Source organism: Nanorana parkeri, unplaced genomic scaffold (genome assembly GCF_000935625.1).
Source record: "Nanorana parkeri isolate BGI_ZX_2015 unplaced genomic scaffold, ASM93562v1 scaffold1706, whole genome shotgun sequence".
NCBI lineage: Eukaryota > Metazoa > Chordata > Amphibia > Anura > Dicroglossidae > Nanorana > Nanorana parkeri.
The window spans coordinates 236,853-261,087 of NW_017307974.1; the positions used below are offsets into that span (position 1 = coordinate 236,853).

The window sequence follows — 24,235 nt, forward strand, 5'->3', positions numbered from 1 at the left end:
TGTGGAGCGTGGATGCGGGCGGGTCTGGCTGTGGCAAGCATGAGGCGGGAATGAGGTGCGGCATGTGGGTCCCTCTAGGAGCCTCCATTTTATGCCTGCTAGCAGCTTTAGGCCCCGTTCACACTGAGCGATTTATCGCACGGTAATTCCCGCGATATCGCGGCTATTTACCGCGCAATATCGCTCTCCGATGCATGGCAATGGGGCAAAGGGTCCTGCTGTCGCGGGTCGTGCGTGGCTATAGCAGGACCCTTTTTGGAGCGGATTTTGCCGCGATTCAATGCTTTTCAAATCGCGCGATATCGCGCAAAATGGGGCCTTAGATTTTCTTTTTTTAGGATCTGGAGTCACTTTAAATGTGTAACCAGTTTGTACTTTAGATATACTTAAAATGTATGTTTAAGAACACCTGCAGAGGTTTGAATGGAGCTGTATGTAATTTCTTTTGCAAACTATACACAAAATATATGTTTTCATTGAAAAAACAGGCTTGATTATTGGCTGGAGATCACGCCTACAGGGTCCATTGTGCGTCATTCCTCCTATATACAAAAGATGTATAACATTCATACTTTAGCTTTACTCACCCATAAATTGATACAACATATATAACTGCCATACAAGCCATTTAGTATGTAATAGTACCCTTAGATGAGGAATCATGATCCAAGATCCTAATACCTGCTCTTGTGTGCTGACTTTGACAACAGTCAGTGGTGTCCTACAGACCTTCATCTATCTCTATGATTAACAGAGGTTGCCGCAGGGCACACTGCATGTCAACGTATATATCCGTAGATCAGCAAACCACAAGTACAGTTTGTTATAATGATTTCTCTGAATACCCAGGCTTGTATAATTGGCTTGATGAGCCTGAATTTAGATTAAATTAGATTAAAAATTTGCATCATCTGCATTCTTTTAGAATCGAACACTGTTATATTTACTTTAGTAGGAGTTCACTAGTAAAGTTTACTGTAGCTCTGGAAGAACAAGGCCTATATTGTTCCCTTATTAAAGAGTGTCAGTACTGAACATTTAATACCATATTAACACTATTTTTTTTTCAATCTCACACTTGGTTTTAACTTAAATTCATCCATTATACTGCCGCTGCCTTTTCTAAGTGTCAATAAAGACACACAATGTAGGTAGAAAAATACAATAAACCCTCTAGCTATCAACCAACACGAAATACCAGGTTCTTCTGGGTAAGGGGGAGTATTTTTGCCATGGTGTAGTACTCAGGCCTAGTAGTCAATTGATAGGTCCAGACACTGTCACATGACAGAGAGGGCTATACACTATTTTCTCTAGGCTCTGACACCAGCCTACACAGAATATTTTGGTGCGGGATGCATTGAAGAAAGGAGCTGCGGGGGATCAATGGAGAGGTGAGTATCAATGGGTTAGGAGAGTTTACAGAGAAATTTTACAGTGGCCCAGAGCAAACATTAATGATTGCATATTCTAAAGTCAGACCATCACAAAATGAGGTCAGACTGGATGCTTTGAGTTTCTCCTTTTTTCAGTAATGCTAAACATTTGCAATGTACTGTATACTGTTGTCCTAGGGGGGATTTCTTATTTTTATTATAGCTTTAGTTTTACTTTTTTGCAAGGAGGGGACATCAAGGAGGTTAGACTGCCATAGAACAGGGGAATTTAAAAAACATATTGTAGGACAGACTCCCATATGAGAGTAAAGCCAATGGTTTTCATCAAAAGAAGAAGCTTTAATAGCCATTTTGTGTGTCACACAAAATATGTCAGAAAAGTCACGATCTGGGTCAAACTCATTGATGAATAAGATGTTATAAAAGTGGTAGGCTCTCTTAAAATAAAAACTCAAAAATATATGATCGCCTATCTTTTAAAAAATTTGTTTCATCTGAGAGAAACTGGGGCAACCTGGCACATAAATTGACATTGTTGTCCTTGTTTATACCAAATGGTTCCTTTCTAAACAGCTGATACAGATTAGGCAATAAAAAGGGAACTCACCAGTGGTTTCCACTATGCCCTCCAGGATGACAACAATTTCAAACTGCTCCGTCTGCATGGATCGCTGGGAGAGCTCATAGAAGGGGCTCTTGGCATCAATCACGTGGCAGATTGTAAGAGGGGAAACCAGAAAAAGCTGATCGGCCCCTGTGCTGAATCCTACATCCAGTTCCAGCTGATCGAGAGGGAGGAACTCACCCTCGGGTGTCTGTCGAGACTAGACAAGCATGCAGAAGAAGAGAGAAAGACATTATCACTAGGATGGCAGCTTTCATGACAGGCTGACATTGCATTACATCACTGCAAACATCTGACATTTTCAATTACAGGAGACACGTTCCCTTTCTATATGTTGTATGACATTATTCAGGGGGCTATGAACAATTTAATGGAGTGGGGGGTGGTGTAGCAACCTACAGCCACTAGTTAATAAAGCCTTAGAATGCTTAGCCTTAGAAATGTTTTAACACAACCCTTTCCCAAGAGAAACATGGAGGCTGCCATTGGTTATGTCTCATTCTGTAAATAATGTTAGCCTAACTGTCATCTTGGCTCTCTGGCTTAATTTTGAGTAACGAACAAAGGACAAGCATGCAACTAAACAGTGCTCTCTTTACTTTGACTTTTCCTATCTGCATATTTATTCCAGAACAGTGATCCAGAGGTTCACCATGACAGCTAGACAACGAGCATCCAAAAATGGATAAAAAAGGGGGAAATAGTATTTTATAAAGAAGTGAACAATCTAGGCCAAAATAACTGATTTGGAAAAATCCTTCAAATCAGCCCACTTTCCAGTTCAGCTATGTTGTCCTATATTTGTCACTTCTCCTGCCTTCTCCAAACTCTTCACCCTTTTGTGAATAACCCAGAGTACAGTCACTGATTTAGTTTGAATGAAATTCAGACAGATCCAAATTTTTGTTAAAGGAACATTCGGATTCGTTTGCGTTCAGACGCATTCAATTTCAGAAAATCAGATGCATCCGAATGTCCGAATTTAACAAAATTTTATGAATATTCATTTGGAACAAAACAAAATTTACATGTGTAGATCACAGGATTCCAATGTAAAGTATGTCAAAAACATTCTTCACTTTTATTATTTCCTGATGAAGCATACTATAAAGGAGCCCAGAGAATGAATGATAGCACATGATCATTTTACTAGTGCTTTTACTACATACCACCTTTAAAAAAATAATAATAATAATTCCAAGCTTTCGCAAAAGCACAAGAAATACACACATTAATGAGCTTTAGAAATGCACATCGATAGTGTTATTGCATACAAGGAAATGTGAGAATGTACTTAATCATACGTGTTACTCTGTGCACATAGGACTGATTTTTTTAAACTATTAATTTTGCAATAAAAAGAAGAACATGTAAAAGAAAAACATTTTTAAGAACAAAATGACAACAGGATCAAATGATAACCATATCATGTGGGGCCAGCATTACAGAGCAACTCTTTAGTTGGGGGTGTTGTCACCAAGTCAACAAGTAAAATTATACAGTAAACTGCTACTGTGATCCAGGAAACGCAATCTCTATGGTAACATGAGGAAATCTTCTCCTTGTACATTTTTATATAAATCTTTCATGATCTCTTTCAACTAGATGGAGCAGGACTGTAAGATGGGGTCTGAGACTAGAAGGAGCGGTGAAGTCCTGGCATCCATCATACATACCTTCCGACTGTCCCTCATTTGGAGGGGCTGTCCCTTGTTTGCAACCAAATCCCTCTGTCCCTTTTCTCCTTAGTTGTTCCTCTTTGTGGAGTGATGTAAAGATATCTATGAAAATTTACTTTGTAACAGTTTAATGTTTTACCATGCACTACAGACTTCATCCTGTCTCTTTACTATTTTATTTGCTAGTTTGAGAAGCCAGTATAAAGGAAAAGTAATGGTGGAAAAAATCAATTCTGGGTTAAACCAATCATTTTCGAGACGTAAATTCGTAATAGTCTCCATAACTGGGGGTATGTCCACTGACTAAATACATTGCGCTAGAAGATGTCCCTCCTTCTCATCTCAGAAAGTTGAGGTATGGTATGGTCTTGTAACATTACTTGGACCAAGTAATGGGGATTAGGCCATATCTGGAAACACTAGTGCAGTGGCTATAATGGAGAAAGGAGAGGCAGGGAAGAGGGGACTGTCAGTGGGTTGGGGGGCTTTTCCAACATACTGTCATTTTGCCACAAATGGCAAAATGACAGTGTCTTTTTAAAGTCACACATGGTCAATTGTTAGCATAAGCCTTTCTAAGAGTTCACATCTGATGTACATGTAACACTACCCCCCGCTGGAAAACTAAGGGTTCTCCTCCCGCTTCCAGTGATGGCCTGCCCTGTAACTGGACCCAACAACACCACAACACACTAATGGCAATAAAGGAGCTTCATTAAAAGCAAAAAAAGGGCTAGAGACAGCAGTGCTCCCTCTTCTGTCAGGCTATCAATGCAGGGCCGAGGAAGAAAGGGAACCTCGCAGTGATGATGCCCTGAGTTGCATGGCTTCCAGTGGTTAAAGGGGCTGCCAGCCATGGAAACACACCCCCAACTAAACGTTTGGTCCCCAAAAAAGCAGTAATTTGTAGTTACATGGTACCTCCCCTGACTGCATCTGTGGATCTGCAGTTAGCAGCTGTGTAGGATTAACCAGATCATGTTCCTGAGGATTCCAAAGAGCCTACCTAGCCATATCTAATCACCCTCTCCATCACCATCATTTTGACTAGTGTAGCTTTCAATTGTTTCTCCTGGAAGGTGGAGGGAGTTATAAGCGCTGTGAGTGAGGGGTTTTCATTGGGTGGGAATAAAAAGTCATAAGGATTAGGGGTTTTAGAAACAGTAGTTAATATGGAATGTATGTTAAAGGGGAACTACTACATAGGATGCTAGTATGGGATTGGCAGTTAGGGACACTGACTCTTGCAATGGAACTTAGATGTATCAAGCTACACTACCGGCTGCAAGAACACAATGTGCCAGTACATTTCCACTGTAAAAAAAAGAAACATTTCCGGGAAGATACATTCACAGCAGACTGTAAGCATCCGATTAGGCATTCCGATGGATTTACAGGCTCACTGCCTTAGAGCATTGTATAAATGTATTGATTCACAGAATGCAGAGCATTTCTGAATATGTGGAAAAATCACCTCCGGCAGAGAGAACTAAGGAAAACCGATGTCTGAACGAATGGAATTTAACTGTGAGAAAAAGGATGGAATTAAAGATAAACAGGCTTGTCAGTTCATTATTTTCACTGGGAAAAAAGCACTTGGAAAATATATATTTTTTCAGTACAGAATAGCTGTACTGTGTTAGCAAATATCTGGTGTTTTAAAAATTCATACCATAAAAAAGCAACTGCAGGCAAGAAATAAAATCAGTCAACTGATAATGCTATCTAGGAAACACTTTCTCTGTACGTAATATAAAGTCTGCTGAATCTACAGACTTGTGAATCTACATACTACCAGTGAACCTGCGCTGTGTCCATGCCTGACAACGCAACAGGTTCACTATATTGGCAGTCCTGGCAGCAGCATTAACGTTCCTTCCCTTCAATCCTCTTCCACTCTGTAAATTCAGAATGCAGCAATCACTCACAGGGTTATTACTAACCCTCAGAATCCCAAATCTGCTCCATCCTTGCGAGTTCTTTTGTGATTTGTTTTGTAAAATTGTTGTCTTAATTAAACAAAATCAGTTAATCCAACCTGAAATTGTAAACCATAATTTATATCCTTTTATTATTCTCGTCCATATGGTCATACTCACGTGTGTCAACGTGTGGCACAATACTGCATATTCCGCTGAAAGACTGAATACACAAGAGCTATTTGGATTCAGCCTTCATCTTCTTAAACTGAACAAAGAATGGCCAAATCCACTGAGAAAAGAGCGACTGCAGAAGCATATCTGAGGACAGAGAGGCAGCAAAGAGTAATGACAGTGGTCAGTACTCTCAGGCCAGACAACTGTGTGGAGACACAGGTACCACAAAAGCACACAGGGTGCACTGGGAGTCATTAGATAACAGGATGCTCTGGGATGCACTGGGGTCTCAGGGAGTACTTGGGCCACTAGATGACACTGCTCTAGGTTGCACTGGAGTATCAGGATGCACAGGGGCACTCGGGGTACACTAGATGACAGGATGCACTAGAGTCTCGGGGCATACTGAAGCCACAAAATGGCACTGCTCTGGGTTGCACTGGAGACACAGGATGCACAGGGACACAAAAGGGTCACTAGATGACACAGGATGCTCTTGGGTGCACTGGAGTCTCAAGGCACACCGGGGAGCACTGAGATCAGAGGTATAACGAACACTGACAGCTGAGGTGACATGGTGAAACAATGAGGGCTGGAGGCAAGCACAGATGAAGCACCAGAACTCTGGAGCGCAGTGGGTTTAAGACAACATGGGGGAGACTGAAGCTGCAGGCAGGGAAGACACTGGGCACTGGCAGAAAGGGGCTCAGCATAGGTGTAGTGATGTGTTGCTTGAACAGTTAGGTCCTGATTGGCAATGGTGCCAATCTAGAGACATGGCTCCTGATTGGTCACAGTGCTGGCACTCTGGGACTAACCCTGAAGTGCCAAAGTGCCATTGGCCATGATTTAGATAGGAGACCCAGCTCTGGGAGAGGTAAGTGTGAAAGTTATATTATAGGAAACATTTAGAAGTGTTAACTGTGCCTAATCAGTACACTGAAAAATCTAACTTTATTTTAAATACACATTAGGTTCCTGTTTATATAGTTAATATACCTATTTATTATATTCCAGAGATGGATTCAGGACTGTTCAGCATATCCAGGGCCCTTTGGGATTTAGGAGCCAAAGCGCACAAGATTTTGGTGGGACCCCCTCCTACTGTCTCATAGATCTGGGAGCAGATTATGCATAATGCTATTTCTACTTCCTCTTGATGCCTTTTGGGTGGGAAGTGAAGGGGATGTATGTCATCTGACCACAGTTACATATTATAAACTATGAGGAATTTAAAGTGTGTTTCCACTTTCACAGCCAAATTGGGATAACATCTATTTTATATTTCTTACTTGTTCCCATTCACATAGTATAAGCTAAAAAAAAAAAATTAAAAATGCTTCTTGCAAGTTTAAACTGTTTTTACTTGGGTTAGGGTTTTAAGGGTTAACATTTCTACCTGCTTATCTTTCTTTACAATTTTAGGAGAGGCTGTGAGGGCTGAGGGGTCTGAGGTGGTTTGCCCATTGAATGTTAATTAAGTGAACAAGAGAAACACAATCCTCAAATTTAAGTCCTAAGCCTTTCCATTAGGACAGATCACCGTGAAGGTGCTGAGAAAAACCTGGAATCGGCCATCTGGCCTGCTTTAACAAAACATCTTAAAGGTAAGACATTTTTAATCATGTTTCTTTCTTCTCACATAACAAACATATAGAGAGTGTTTTTATTTGACTGCAAAACTGGAAATATACTTTAAGAGCATGACAAAACCTATTCTTCGTCTGTGTGTCTATACACAGTGAATAGGTGCCTGTAGTTGAATGGGCAATTTTCTTGATCATGTCTGCCACTGATCTATTTTTAAACACACAACTCAATGGATGAGTGATTTATCCCCTCTCCCTACTTAGGGGACTATTCACAAAGCTGCCAAAGGATCTAGCCATAGCTTCGGCTGATCTTTTCGGCTAGCTTCGGCCCCAGGACCCCTTCAGTTCAGTAGAACCGAAGGGCTGCTGTACGGGCTATTCACTATAGCCCGTACAGCTCCCGAAGTTGGCCGAGTGGCTCAGTCGAGCCGAAGGCATATGCCTCAGCTCGACAGAGCCGAGGTGAAAGGCGAAGCTGGCCGAACAGCCTGCTACGGACAGCTGGCTCTCACGGCTGGCTCCGGCCACTTGCAGAGACAGATCAGCGTCCCTGCTTACCGGTTAACCAGGGACGCTGATCTGTCATTACTCTCCCAGACGCTACGGTAGTCGACAGTTCAGCATCCCCTGGTTAAGTGGTAACCAGGGGACGCTGATGTGTTTTATACCACCTCCGGCTCTCCTAATCGTTTCCTTTTTTTTAAAAACTTTTTTAAACTGTTTTTCTATTCTGCTTCGGACCACAGAGGTACCGAGCAGAACAGCCGAGCGATTCACTCACTGCTGTTCGGCATCTATGAGAATAGGTCGAACAGCAGTGAGTAGCCTGCCAGAGGTTCGGCTGAGCCGATCCAGATGTTGGATCGGCTGAGTCGAGCTCATTCTGCACTTCGGGTCGGCCGAGCATGCTGAGCATTTTCGGCCGACCCGAAGCCAGCCGCAGCAAGCCGATGTACGGGCATTTTTGTGAATAGACCCGTTAGTGTTTTTAGATGGAGCCATATGAATTACAGAGAAAGAGTCTGAAAAAGAGAGTTTCTGCTCTGATCGTTTTTTTTTTTTAAAAACCTCTTTAAATTGTATGTAAGGTATAGGTATAGCTTAAACTCTTTCTTTGATATTGGGTAGCATAGGGAAAGATTACAACCCTTGTCAGGTTTGTATTGCTGTCTGCACCTGGGTAGATTCACCTTCTCTATTTGTCCTGTTGACAACTGTCATCGAGAAAGTAAGTGATGGTAAATTCAAAATTCTAGTTGTTCCCAGCATTGCAGAGCATGAGGGGAAATCTTTCAATGGGAATGCATCTTCCTGTTTTAACGGTCTAAGAGGGGAGCTTTTTATAATTTTGTAGAGATCTGTGCTCACTTCCCGAAGTAACTGTAGGTCCGGAAGTGAAGGGAAATCTCCCTAACAGGACACTGGCAGCAAACAATAATGAACACTGTTTTATACAAAACTAAAATATGAAATATCTGTCAAAAATGCATGAACATGTTTTACTGCATGTTGTAGAGGAGGGTTTTCGTATGACATACATCCAGATAAAAACCTTAAAATAGATCCATGGGCGTTCAGTGAGAGAAAAAAAATACACTACAAACTATTTTCAGATTCGACCTGTAGCAATGTAGAAAAACATATGCACTCCCATCTGCTGATTCTGTTTTAATAGCACACAAATTAACTATGGTATACAAAAAATAAAATTATATTTTTTATATTAGTCCTGTGCAAATGTGTATGCTCAGCTAAATGAGCAGTTTATTAGATGGTATGTTTATATCACCATTTAACCTTTAGCCAAATCCATTTGGACGTTGTTATGGTATTTGGAACCAAGCATTGGGAAATAGTACATATTCTTCCTGTGGCGGCTACTTTTGCATTTGATTGCAGGTTCCTATCTCAAACACTTTAACTGCTGTACTGCCAATTGCATGCTTGCATCAACTACTCCCTTTAATACAATCTGTTTACATGTCAATGATACTTTTGGCATTGATCTGTTAAAAATGTGTATTTTTAATTAAAATGTCTTGTTTTTAGTTTTGGATAGAGTATGGAATTATTAAAACCCCTGCCATTTTTTTTCTTTTGCTGTGCTTGTTATATTGGGGAGATATACCTTCACATCCTGTTCCCTAGACGTAACAGGAAGTTAGGGGAAATCTGTGCAAAGGGAAGGAAATCACTTCTTAGACAGTTATTAGTGAAACAGTTGTCTCCATTGGAAAGGTGGACTTTAAGCATGGCTTTGGTGGCAGGACACATGGGATCAGCAAGGCAGGATCTGTCAATAGGCAGAGCCACTGGTTGGTAGGCTGTGCGCCCCCACTGGCACTCTTTCACAAATACGTTACATTGTTATTTTTGTTAATAGTTCGGGTACTTGAATGCTTTTTTAATTGTGTTTAGTGTCACTTTAAGTGATTACTGATATCATGAAAGGGACACTGACTCTAAATTACTCCAGACTTAGAGCATGTCTGACTCTGAATTACTCAAGAATTACTCAAGACTTAGAGCATGTTAACTTTCAAACTCTGCAAATAATACCCAGTCATGTGCAAGGAAATGTCTACAAATTTGATTGTTGCTTGCCCACGTTTGAATGATTGAAGTCAAAACAACTTCACCTCATTCATTAAGGAAATTGAAAATTCCCCTTGCAAAAGCTTATTGAATGAGATTAAGCTTTTTTTAAATTTTATTTACATTTTCCACGCACATAATTGCATATTTATTTCACAGTGAATTTTCACTTTGTTCTACCTCATTCCCCAAGAGATGTGCTCTACTAGCAAATCAACTCCACCATCACCATTCAAGGCAAAAAGACAGGGCTTGATTTACTGAAGGCACATAGACTGTTCGCTTTGCAAGGGAATTTCCACTCTAACGGGAATTTCTCCTTAGCTTAGTGAAAGAGGTGAAACTATGTTGACTTCCATCATCCAATCATATGCAAGCAAAGATACTCTTTTTATTTATAAATAAATCCTTTCTCTTCCTTCCACTTGATTGGATGATTGAAGTCAGTAGAGTTTCACCTCATTCACTAAGCTAAAGAAAAATGTCCTTCCTTGCACGTGATTGGGTATTCTTTGCAAAGTGAACTTTCACCACATTCTCTAAACTAAAGGAAGTCCCATGCAAAGCTAAAATACCATGGGCAAAGTGAACAGTCTATATGCTCTTACTAAATCTACCCCAGCATCTTCATAAATCACCCTTCTCCGTCCCCAGGATACTTACAGTGCCAACATTCCCTGTTGCTCCTTCCACTCTCTCAGCTACCGAAAATAAGGGGGAGCATGTGACCTCTAGCAACAGTTTTTCAGGCAGCCAATAGCCAGGCTCCAACACTGTCATATAATGGAAGAAGCGACATCACTGCTTCCACTGGGGTGGAACTTCAGGGATTTCAGTGCTGGCTGCAATGGAAGAAGGCATGGCAGTGGAGGGACAGACAAGCTTAGTTCGTGGAGGGCGGGCACTGTCACTTTGTCTTAAAGTAGAATTTGGGTAAGAAAAGAAAAACTGCCAAGCATCAGGCTTTATATGACAGAAGAGACTGGCTAAGTCTCTTCTATCATAAATGCTTCTTGATGCCATTCAGCATTTTTTTTTTTCTGTACGCTGAGCCACACATGTGCAGCTCATTGTACAGACCCAGCATGCCAAGATGAAGTAACCCACGTGCCCATGCACGGGAGTAATGTCATCAGGGCCCGGGCCAATCAAGCGGCCAAAGACTCAAAACCCAGGATAAAAGGTGGAAGTGCTGGTGAGGGAGGAGCGCAGAAGGGGATTGGTTTTGCAGGTAAGTCTGCCATAATGTGCTCTCTTAAATGGTGTAATGGTGACTGTAAAAAAGTAATAGCATTCAAAAAGCCACAGTACATGCTTGGATGGGGGAATAACAGTATGCATGAACAGATATGTCAATCATGTCCATTGCCAACACACCGCATATACATCATTTTATATGCTGCTGGCTCTGAACAGGTTTCCATTGGTAAATACCAACACATACACTGCCTTCCCTGCTCCAACAGCTTGGAGTACATTTTTTATACATGCAGTTTTGCTTGGTGAATGCAAATTTCATTCTGCCGGTCACATTTGTTTTCATTCACTGCAGTTTGAAAGAAATATAAGAAGCCAAAATGGTAATTAACTCTCCAAAGCAGAAATACAATTTTTGCGCAGAGTAGGGCTTTAATGTAGGTGATCCAGATGATTTACAGTGTTGCTTATAAAATACCTGCTAGAGCCATTGTTGAATATTGTAAACTGTTAAATCGTTACGTATCTACAGTAATAAGTCATGTAAGACACCGTTATTGAATTTTAGATGCACTGTAATTTAAATGGCACAAATGCGAGGGTAGAAGACGAAAAAATTATGAAGAGTACAGGGGCCTACAAACAGTTTACTAAATGACTCCACGGTGGAATATTTAATTCTGCAATGAATGCTTCTCCCATCTTTTTTTAAATAGTGGGGGTCCATCACAATCCTAATTTACTAGCAGTGTGTTGCCGTGGCAACCTTTTCTTTTTTTTTTGGACCCAAGTATTTGCTAGGAAAGCTTGATTTATTTATATTTTTAATACACACATTTTTTCTGGGCTAAGTATTGGCTATTTTTCATCCAAATTCTTTCCCAGAGGATGCAAAAGCCAGATATTCACTTGGCAGGGGCCGGCAGGAAAAAACAAAACGTATATATAAAAAAAATGGAAGGAAAGGATGGTGTCTGTTACATGGTGTCCTGTCATTCTTCTAGTACAAGTCAGAAAATAAAAGAAAGCATCTGATTGGTTGTCACTAGTAAACTGTAATACAAGAGGCTCTATTTAGTGACCCGCATAAAAACACAGAGGCTGCCCCACCTGTAGGCATGCAGTAGAGCATATTTATAAAGTACATTAATGCACATATTTCACATTTCACAATGTTTAGGCCCCATTTACACCAGATCTGTTGTGTTGCATTGCAATCTGCTAATGTAAGGGCACCGAAAAATGAATGGGTGTGAATGGGACCACTTCACACCCCTGCGATCCGTTCTGTTCAGTTGCAGTGCAATGAAAAAAAATATTTTAGTGCAACATAACGTAATGGAACAAAAATGGATGTGATTGCAACATGTGATTATGGAATGGAAGTAAAAGAAAATACATAGATGTTTGTCTATTTAGGAAATGTTAAATAAAATAATGATTGGCAAAAAAGAGAAAAAAAATGGAACAGAACAGAAATCAACCTAGGTTTAAACTGCAATTCAACGGAAAATCCACTTACTTGCGTTTTCCTTACAATTTTGGTGTGAATGGGCCTTTACACATTAATATTAATATTTTAAGGGAATTTATAAGGTTTTCAGTCATTTTTAGATATACCTAAAAATAGATTGGTTTGCTCCGGATATTGCTATTAATTATGTCAATGTATAAAGATACCTTGTAATGATATATTCACATGGGGCAGCCATATTTGCACACTGCATACACAGTCTGGCAAATTTAGTAAAGACGGAGAACATGTTCACTTTGCAAGGGAATTTTCACTTAACCCAGTGAATGTGGTTAGAAATTCACTTTGCAAAGAATACTCATTTATGTGCAATTCTTGCACATGATCAGATGATGGAAGTTAGCACAGCTTTACCTTGTTCATTAAGCTAAGTAAAAATTCACCTTTGCAAGGTGAACATGCGTCAATTGTTTAGTAAATCAGCCACAGTCTCTGCTGTGCAGTGCTACACAGTGGGGTTTATTATTGGAGTAAAGCATGTTCACTTCCTAAGTGATTTTTTAATTTGCAAAATCAGTGTTTATTTATCCTAATGAATGGGGTGAAAAAACAAAAACATGTTTTTTTGCACCTAATTGGATGATCAAAGTCATAAAAAGTTCACCTCATTCACTAACGCCTGGTGCACACCTGGGTGTTTTACAGCGCGTTCCTACGCCCTGTAAATGCGCAAACACTGAAATCCCATTATTTGTTATGGGCATGGTTCACACCTGGGCGTTTTACAGCGCGTAGGAACGCGCTGAATAACGCCCTACGCCCAAAAAAGTACAGGAGCTTCTTTGGGGCGTATTTTCCGCACGTATCCATTAGGATACAGCTGGATAACCCTCGTAAATGTGCGTTTGTCGCGCTTTTATTTGACCGCCAATCGCGGTAAAAACATGCGGCCCGAAACGCGCTTCAAACGCGCATATTACCAACGCCCAAGTGTGAACCCAGCCTTAGTGAATTTTCTCTTTGCAAAGGGAATTTTCACTTAGCGCAGTGAATGAGGTGGTATCAGGTTTACTGTAAAATGGACCTTCTGTGGCAAGGTCCATTGGGGGGGTATGGTTTGTTTGCAAAAACAAATTTCAAGCCATTTGTGCTGGGGAGGCTGGCTAAATGGAACGTCCTTTTGCCATGGAAGGTCCACTTTAAAGAAGAACTCTGGGGGAAATTATTATTAACCCTTGCAGTGGGGCTACCTCCGTACTGCAAGGGTTAACTGCTCGCTTTGGTCTAAGAGCAGAAAATAAAAAAAGTTAGACTCACCCCATCCTCGAAGCCAGCTTGCTCTTAGACCGTTCCCTGGAGCCTCTCTCCTCCTATGCTGCAGTGGTCTAAGGTCGGTGAGCCATCATGTTCTATACACCGTGTATAGGACGTGATGACGCCGAGGGACATACCATCGCTGGAGCAGAGAATGAAACAGAGAGGAGGAAGTGCTGTCATAGCTGGCCGACTCAGAGGATCGGGTGAGTATAACTTTGTTATTTTCCTCCCTAGACCAAAATGAGCCCCACTGCAAGGGTTAATAATCATTTTCCCTGGTGTTCTGCTTTAAGTATAAAGATGCATCATTTTTGCCCAAGCAATATTTTCCCACATTGCACTGAGAGTGATAAAAGGCAGAACATATGGATTTCTAGGGAAAGCAATGCTCTGATAAGGCCTAACAATGTCACTATTTCTAAGTGAGTCAATAGCCCGAATTCCGTTTCAGATCTTAATATGACTCCTTGCCTTCTTTTGCATCTGAGCAACAGGGGCATGTCCAACATTATTGTCTTACTGCACAGGAATTTGGCATATCAGCTTGGCCAAAAAAAATAAAAAATACCACCGGCAAAATGGTTGTCAAGAGGCTTCCCTTCCTTCATTTAATAATTAAGGAACCCTTGCATATTGCAAAGTGGACAGACAGTGGGGTCCCTTAAGCTTTTCTAATTGTGCTTCGTCCCCCATGCAGATAATGAAAAGGGGCTTCCTGCTGCTCAGGAATAAGCTGCGTACAAGCACTTAATGATTTACTTGTGCGTAAAGCACAACAAACGTTGAATAGATGTGTGCACGTTTACTCACTTAACGGAGTCAACCACACTTCGCAGAATACTGCCGCTTGGAATCTTTTAGAGTAAAAAAAAAAAACCCAACCAGAAAAAAAACCCAAAACAAAAAGAAATGAAATAACTAACAGAGTTATTCACAAAAGGGTGAAGAGTTTGGAGAAGGCAGAAGAAGTGATCAATCTAGGACAACATAACTGAACTGGAAAATGAGCTGGATTGGAGAATTATTCTAAATCGGCTATGTTGTCCTAGATTGGTCACTTCTCATGCCTTCTCCAAACTAGTCACCCTTTTGTGACTAACCCGGTTAATGTTAAGAGAACTGCATGATGCTTTTTTCTAAATACAAAATTAAAGAAAGAAGACAACTATCCCATAATGCTTTGCTCATAAATTAAATGGAAGGCACAGATCATCTTTCAGTCATAATGTGCACAGTGAACCTTATATAATGCTAAAAATAAACACTGAGCGAGGACTAAATCAGGTTCGCTGAGCTATAATTGTTAATTTAGTTCGTTTTAATGGCAGGGTAGTAAAGCAAGAGCTTGCATTAACCTCTTTTACGTCCTCAAAAGGTAGAACACTTGCTTTAAAAATGGGTTAAAAATGCAGCAAGTTGACAAATACCCCTGTATATGTGTGTGTGTGTGTGTGTGTGTGTGTGTGTAATTTTCTATGATGACTTGCCACATTCCTTTCAGGCCAAATCTGCTTGTATCTCATCGATTAGTGCTGGCTGTTTAATTGTATATGATGCAGACTGTCACTAGCATTAATGTGTATTTCCACTTTTTAACCAAATTGGGATAACACCAACTTTGCGTTTTGTTACAAGTTCCCATTCACATTGCAGAGCTTAAAAAATATTTAAACATTGTAGCTTACATTTGTTTTGATGATGTTTCTGCAAACTCCAGGACTGCAAAATCCTGCTTAGTCCTCACTGTCTGGGGGAAGGATGGGGCAGAGTTTGGTTTAAAATAGTTCAAGTGACACTTAACCCTTGTAAAGAAAGCCATGTGCAAGTTAAATATGAAACATAAACTCCCACCTCATGCTTTGTTTCCTGGATTGCACTTTCTAATAGTTACTTGCATTGGTACTCAGCATTCAGCAATACGCATGCACCCCATCCAGCATTCAGCAATATGCTCACACCCCATCCAGCATTTAGTAGTGAGCAAAGGCCCATCCAGCATTCAGCAATGTGTAAAGGCCCATCCAGCATCCAGCAATGCGCACATGCCCCATCCAGCAATGCGCACAAACCAGGCCAACATTCAGAAATGTACATGTGCCCCAGCCAGCCTTCAGAAATGTGCACACATCCCATCCGGCATTCAGCAATGTGCAAAAGCCCATCCAAACCCCAGCCAGCATTCAGAAATGTGCATGCACCCTAGCCAGCATTCAGTAATTCACATGTGCCCCATCCAGAATTCAGCAATGCGCACACACCAGGCCAGCATTCAGCAATGTACATGTGCCCTGGCCAGCATTCAGCAATATGCACACACCAGCCCAGGATTCATCAATCCGCACGCGCCCCATCCAGCATTTAGCAATGTGGACACATCCAATCCAGCATACAGCAATGTGCACATGTCCCTTCCAGCATTCAGCAATGTGCGCACACCTCATCCAGCATTCAGTAATGCGCACACACTAGGCCAGCATTCAGCAATGCTCAGCTACATGTACTTCATGCTTGCATATAACTAAATATTCCAATAGACTTTATGTACACTTTAATCTGCTAGTAAATTTGTTATTTTTGCACACTTTTTAATAGGGTGACAACGCTGTTCCTTCTGAAGTACAAAATCACACAGCAATGGTGTCATCCTATCGACAGGGTAGTCTTAGGCTCCATTCACATATAGCTTTTGTGTTTCCCACGCAGAAGACTGTGTGGTAATGCAAACTCTAAAATATTTCATCTGCACAGATTCCGCTAGTTTGCCGCTATTATATAGCCCCAAACGTGTGGAATCCGTCATAAAATCGCGCTTGGACTATTTTGCGGGCCGCGTGGTTTTGTACCACGTGGCCGTCGCAAATGTCTAAACAAATCAACATTTAAAGTGCATTGTTTTTTCTGTTTAGAACGGATCTGCGCGTACTAGGCCGGCCGAACATGTGCGGACAATCGCTTAAGTGTGAATGGTGCCTTAGATGGACAATCATATGGATGATTGTAAAGAGGCAGGTATGTTTGTTTTACTACACAAGAGACATAAATGTTGCTCACAAGTTTTCGTTCTTTTTAAGTATAGTTCCACTATGAATAAAGCTCACCGGTGTAAGCACCCCGCCAGTGTAATACAAATGATCCCAACCCTGTAACTGTCACATTTGTAGGTCAGTTTGGCCTCTCAGGTCTTTTCCCTTTTGATCCTCTTGTCTCACAGTTGATTGAAAATAACAGACTGCAGTAATGCCTGGTGTCCAGAGACCATGTGGTTCGGGCTGGGAAAAGGGTAAGAGCAGTTTTCTATCCATGGCCAGATGGAGAAACTTTTCTTTTATCCAGAATACGAAAGGAATCCCTCCTTATGAGGATACCATAGCACAGAATTATATATCAGGGTTTACGTAATGCTCCTAAACATGATCAAAGTGTCCTCAATATTAAATAGCTCTGAGGAAGCTGCAAACTAAAATTATGTACACAAACTCAAACAACTTGACCGCTATGAAGCGAAGGTCTAGACCACAACGCTGTGTAATTTGTAACCTTGCCCAAAGATGATATGCACACCGATTAATTTGACGAGGGCAAGACTAAAGCTTTATTGAAATTTTCTCATAAGAACTTAACCATAGCTAGTGCCAGTCACAATTATACTGTCAGCACACATGCATTAGTCTAACGAAAGGGCCTGTCCTTACCATTGGTCCTGGATAGGCATTAGGCTGACCAAAACTTCAACTTGAGGGCACAGGCCATAAAAGTAAAAAAAATTCAGTGGCATTGTCAGACCACCAATAAAGCTGTGACAAATAAGTTACATTTTTGTTCATTGTTATGGTACTTGAATAAAATTTTGAATGAATGAAACTCCTGAGTTTAGTGTCCCTTTAACCTTCAATAACAAGGCCCCTGTAGCCCATAGTGTAAGGAAGCCTTGATTGATGGAAGCTGGCGTAATAAGCAGGCATTAACCTAACACAAGGCAGTTTAAAGTAGCTCTGTTGTCATTGGCTATTGTTACGTGAGATGAAAGGGTGAAGCACAACTTCTGTAAAGGGTACGCTGAGGCATTTAACATTGGGTAGAAGAACTTCAGACTTAGAAGAAATTGCCTGCCCACCTGCCCACTTTAAAGATGTTTGTGTATTACTGGGCTGTAGATCCTCAAATCATCTCTGGATTGGTGCTGACACTGTCCTTCCTTCTGGAGGGTGAATACTTTTGTTCCCCATGGTCTCTGTGTGTGTTGTAAAGTAGCCACCGCTCCAAGCTCACACCCGTGATGGACTAAAATCTCCTGTTTAGTTTACTAATATGTATTGAGATTGTAGTCCATCACAGGAATAAGCTTGGAGCGGTGACTACTTTACAACACACACAGGGACCATGAGGAACAAAAGTAGCCACCCTCCAGGAGGAAGGACAGTGTCAGCACCAATTCAGAGATGATTTGAGGATCGACAGCCGAGGGATAAACAAATAAGATACAGTATTGGTAATAGTTAAGGCGCTTTAAGGTATTTTTAAGCGTTAACTCCTGATTTTAGTGTCCCTTTAAACACATAAATAACAAGTAAAACCTGCAATGTATGATTAGGGAGCAGTATCATCACATGCAAGTGAAAATATAAAGTATTGCAACATACAGTATATCCTAAAGGCACATACATATAATTATGTCCAACATAAAAAGAAAACGTTTTTTTGGCAAAAACATCTGTGTATGTCTATTAGCCTTAGGCACCTACATCAGGTGCTGAAACATTGGTGATATATTAGATGTACTGCTATCTATGAAAAGGTTCTATAACTATCCAAAGTGTTAGTCTGCACTAAACCATTTATCTTATCTCTTAATTGTCTTGTTTGCTCTTTTGGACAGCCAATATAAAGGAAAAGTCATGTTGAAATAAGAGAATTCTAGGTTTAAGCAATAATTTGTTTGGCATATAGATTCTTAATGGTCAACATAACTGGGGATGTGGCAGCGGCATGTCCATGGACTCAATACATTGTGCTGGAAGGTGTCCCTCTCTCATATTTCTCATCAGTTGGGAGGTATGTATATTCAATCCTCGCCAGTGATAACATTCAGCCTGCAAAGTGTCTGCACAAAATAAGGATCCGTGCAGTTCACATGAACAGATATAGCCATGGCATCATGCCGCAGCTATATCTGAATGTTATCATTAGCGTGGATGAACATACAGGAAGATATTCTCCCTCCATGTTTACATTTTTTTACACGTTTCTCCAATGTTTGAGCATTGGACTTAGGTGCCTAATACATATAAAAATGTGTTGCAGGCTACTTAAATTGGAACCACAACCTACTATCCCTTACAGCCAAGGAAGGTGACATCTTACCCGTTACTTGGCTTGCAGTTGGAGTGGTGCTACACATGTGATCAGCTATGACACCAGCCATTTAACGACTAGAAAGTTCAGTTGAGAGCTGAAATAAGCACGCTGGAAACCTTGACAGTATGCATTTACAGTAACTGTTTTGGGAGACATTAAATTGGTGGGTAAAGTCCCCCCTTTAAGATTGAGCACACTTTGATATTTGTTCAGGAAAATTACATAAGCTGTGATATAAAACTCTGAGTTACGGTAGCCACGTAAGAAGGGATTGTTGTTGTTTTCTGGTTAGTGTATCTTTACCCAGTGGCACCGGCCCATTTTTTTAATGTATTTGAATATTTTTTGTAGGTCCAGTCAGATAAACCACATCATATTCACTGGTTCCTAGCAGCCGCCTGTTGGCGGTCACATTGGACCCACTGGCAGAATAATTCTGCAATAATCTGCTGATTTGTCCATCTGTCGTTCAATAAGAACCATTCAGGTCTGGGCTTATGTATGACTCTGAATATTAAGCCTTAACTTTAACTCCAAGCAAACAGCTAAATATACAGATGCATACATCTATGGGGGTTGATTTACCTGCCAAGGGGTGTCCATTTCTGTCCATTCAGTCTTGGGATTTACATAGCTCTGCCACACAGGGTAGGAGACCCGATTTTCTCTGCTACAGTTAAATAGCACTTACAGGTCTTGTTCCTCTGCCAAGCCTGTAACTGGTCAGTGAAGAGAGAAGCACTTAGCTCTGTCCTCCTAGTACCATGCTTCAAGCACTGCAGACCAACAGATTGGCTCCTTGTGCTGCTAATCTCTCTGCCAGTCTTAGCTTTTCTGTACAGGAACTGCAAGATGCTTATACCAAGTCAACTTCAGATACTTACGCTGCTTGCAATAAAAAAATACAATCTAGGGCTGCAACAATTAATCGACATAATCGATTATAATCGATTATTGAAAAAGTTGTCAACTTTTTCAATCATCGATTAATCGGCTTCCGAAATTATATATTAGTGAATAAAGAGTTACATTAATATGCACCCCTTTTATATCTGCCTGGAGTTCAGCACTAACAAGGTTAACTGATCATTTTGGTCTAGGTTCCCGAATACAGAAGATATACTCACCTGATTCTCGGTCCTGCAGCGATCAGCGTTCAACTCTCTTCCCCTCCACTCTGGCAGTCCCTTGGCGTCCTTATGTCTAATGCAGCTGCACTAGGTGTGCTGATGTCACAGGTCCTGAAACTATCAGAGTCCAGGGGAGAAGAGGCTGCGGGGACCAGTCTAGCAGTCGTATAGGACGGAGCATCAGGTGAGTACATCTGCTTTATTTTAGCCACAAGACCAAAATGAGCAGCTAACCCTTGTCAGGGGGTCACCTGAAGTCTTATAGCTGTTGACTGTCAGCTGCCTTGCCCCACAAACTCAGACTGATTTACTATATGGCCATACACTCGCAAAAAAGCAGAAAGAGAAGAGTAACTGAAACTTACAGCCCAGCTACAGAGTGACTTTGCTGTTAAACCATCTGCGATAAAAAGAGGTCTGGAACATAAGAAAGCAGCGGAAGGCCAGCATGACAGGGGGAGAAGGAAAGCTAGGGTATGAGCAGTTAAAGGAGAACTATGGGGTTAAGGCTTTTCCCCATAGTTCTCCTTAGGGTTACGGGAGGACACAAACTAGCGTCCTCCCGTCACCCTAGGCTCAGTATACCGCGAGCTGTAGTCACTCTGTGAAAAGCACTCACCTCATAGTTCTCCTTTAAGCTTTGGTCAGTTAGAGATCAGTAGGGTATGGTCTCTTGCCTGATTGGATTGGTTGTTTTGCAGGGGTGGGTTTGTGATGGGTAATCAGTGGATGGAGTAGGAGGTTTGAGAGAGTTTCCCTCCCAGCTCCCTTTGTTAATTATGGATGTTAGAGCTTTGTCACAGCAGCAACCAGTGGTTTGGGTTCCTTAAAGGTGGTCTTGATAGCTTCATCGGTAACAGTGGTGGGACCCATCCTAAGTGAGGTGTCCTCTCTGTGGGTACCTGTGGGTACGGTCCCTGTGGGTACGGTCCCTGTGGGTATGGTCCACTGGTTGACCGTGTAGTATGGACAGGTATGTGTGTGCGATTAACAGTTATTGTCCCTGAGGCAGTTTATAAGTTAGTTTGCTGATGCCACAGACATATTGTTTTTGAACTATGTTATTTTTGGTGCCTTCAAGGACCTGGAAACCAGTAGTACTTTTCCTGTGATTTTGTTACATCGTTATGTTATTTAGTGTTATTTATGTTGAAATTTAATTAAAGTAAGGCTGCTGTGGCCTTTTGTAGTCCATGAAGGTTTGAGTGTTTTTTTATTAATGAGCCTTTCTTTTTTTGGGGGGGTGGGAGGTAGTAGGGTGGTTAATAGTAACTGGTCGGGGGATTGTTACTACCTCCTGAACTTCCATGCCCAAACTGGCTGTAATGCTGCAAGTCTTATAGACTTCAGCGCAAAGGTCACATCCATGGTGGGTGTCGGCGGGTAGAGCAGAAGGAGACCATGGTGGGTGTTAGTGGCTAGAGAGACCATGGCAAGTGTTGGAGGCTACAGAAGAGAAAGAACAGTGAACATCTATTTGCTGATCTCCTATCTGGTGAACGAAGCCGGAAGCTATGAGGATTGCGAACCCTTAGGGTTTCTGAGCTGTTCATAATCTGTGCATGATCAGCTTCATGGCACTACACAGGTGATATTAGGGGTCTAAAAGACTACCAATGTAGAAAAAAACAACTAAAAAAACAAGAAAAAATATATATTTTCAAAGTCTCCACACTCACATACATGTACATACAAATGCAAACACGTGTCAGGTGCGTCTACATACAAAAATGAATTGCCATGAGTTGCGCTACACATGTTGGGTATCACCGCACATGTCAGTTAGAGCAATAATTCTACTGCCATTGTTCTAAACTGATGACCTGTAGAAACTTTTAAAGGGTTGCCCACGAACAATTTTGGGTAGCGTAGTTTTTACACGAAAATGTGAAACTTGACATGTTTGGTATCAATTTACTTGTGGAAAGCCCATATTTTATATCTTACCAAAAAATGTATCATATTGTGTTTATGTGCACTAAAATTATTTATAAATATATATTTTACTAGGTGTGAAAAACACCTAGTAAATATCATGTGACATAAAAAAATTGTATAATTAAGAACATTTATAATTCTAGTGCTGGTGGCGTTGGGGGTGGAGGGATTAAATACTCTTTGGGCCTAAAATGTGCATTTTAACATGAATGCAAAAAAATACAGAAATGGCTCTGGCAGGGAGACGGTTAAGAAACAAGCTCCTCGTGAGTATGCTTATATTCCATCAGCCGAACTGTTCTAGGGTGCATCATCCATGCACATGAATTCATTGAATTGTGAATTTCAGACTTTTCTTCTACGTCTTCCTAACATGCACATTTCAACTTGTGCGATTAATCATGCAGTATTCCCACAGCATCTCATACAGTCCTGTACATAAATGATTGTTTGTGTACTAGGGTTCTACATATTTTTACAGCAGTAGACTCTGCTTTGAAAATGCTTAAAGGATATATCTAAACCCAAAACCAGAATGTTCATATATTGCGGCTTACCAGTCCTTCAATGAAGTGGCTGCATTAGGGCTTGAGCCAACAGGCTTTGGGCTTGTGTAGATGGCATCCATTTAACGTCAGTTTGAGATGAGTCTGAGATGATTCAAAATTAATTGACAGGTGCAATTGACCTGCAGTTGACCTCCTTCTGTATTGCTGGATAAATATATAATCTCCATATTAAATTATTTTATTGGATGGCACTTAAGCCAAGAATAGAATTCTCAGAGCTTGCTTAATACAGAGAGCAACGAATTTAGCAGTAGATGCTCTGACCAGCTCAGGGAAATTTTAGGCTTCTGGAATGCCTCCCAAATGAGAGAAAACTGTTGTCATCAGTTTTTGTAGCATTTACCCAGTCCACACCCTGATTGGTTATAGAGACAACTGACTGACAGTTACCACTCTCTGCTGGAAGAACAGTGGTTACATAATTGCTCAGTGTTTGGTGTTAGAGCCGGCGTGTGACAGCGTCAGTGTCCCACGCCACCTCTAAGAAGCGGACAGAATATGTTCTACTATTCCCTCTAGGGCCATCCTTTTAATGCGGCAGCCTGAGGCTGTTACTTAGGGTCACGTGGGGGGCGGCAGGCAGAGCAGAATTGTCGCTCTGCTGCACAATGTTTGTTGTGTGTCTTCCTGCTGCCCCCTTTCTGCCCAGAGTGTCCCAGGTTGCTAAGAGCTGGGCAGGGAGATGTGCCAGGGCCATACACATCTCCCCTCTTAGCTCTGAGCAACCTGGGATGCTCTGGTGGGGGTTCTATCCAGCTCCTGGCAACTAGTGACATCACTTAACCACCACCACCAATCAACTCAAGCAGCAAAAAAGGATGACACTGCTTCCCTCACTTCTCCTATTAGTGTATCAAAGGGTTCCCAGTAATCATTAGGCAAACGCCAACTAGCCCTGAATGGAAGAAATTGAGATGTACATACAATGGAAACTTTCGGACCTTTAAAAGCAGCCAAGGCTGATGAATCTTGGTGTAAAACACAATCAGTCCCCTGAGATATGAATGAAATGAAGCTTGTCTGCTGTGTACCCAGGTATGCGCACTTACAGGGCACGGCCATATATACTATATAGCCAAACGTTTTTGGACACCTGACCATCACACCTAGCTGCTTATGGCTAAATGTATGAGGGCACCTGTCCAAATTATTAAGGTTTAGATGTTTCCAGTGAAGGGTACTGGTAATATTACAACATACAAATACTTTTTAGGTAACAGAAGATTGTAATGGTGGGAGAGGAGCACCAAGCATAATAGAAAGTCTTGGAA

General features: G+C 41.3%; 1 protein-coding gene across 1 annotated transcript in view; it reads right to left on the reverse strand.

Annotated features, from left to right (window-relative positions):
- The window catches only part of KCNJ3 (potassium voltage-gated channel subfamily J member 3), a 162,879-nt gene that overhangs the window by 133,838 nt on the left and 4,806 nt on the right, over nucleotides 1–24,235 (reverse strand). Inside the window, exon 2 of the mRNA XM_018571230.1 lies at nucleotides 2,005–2,221. Coding sequence (XP_018426732.1) covers nucleotides 2,005–2,221 — 217 coding nt within the window. The remainder of the gene's footprint in view (nucleotides 1–2,004; nucleotides 2,222–24,235) is intronic.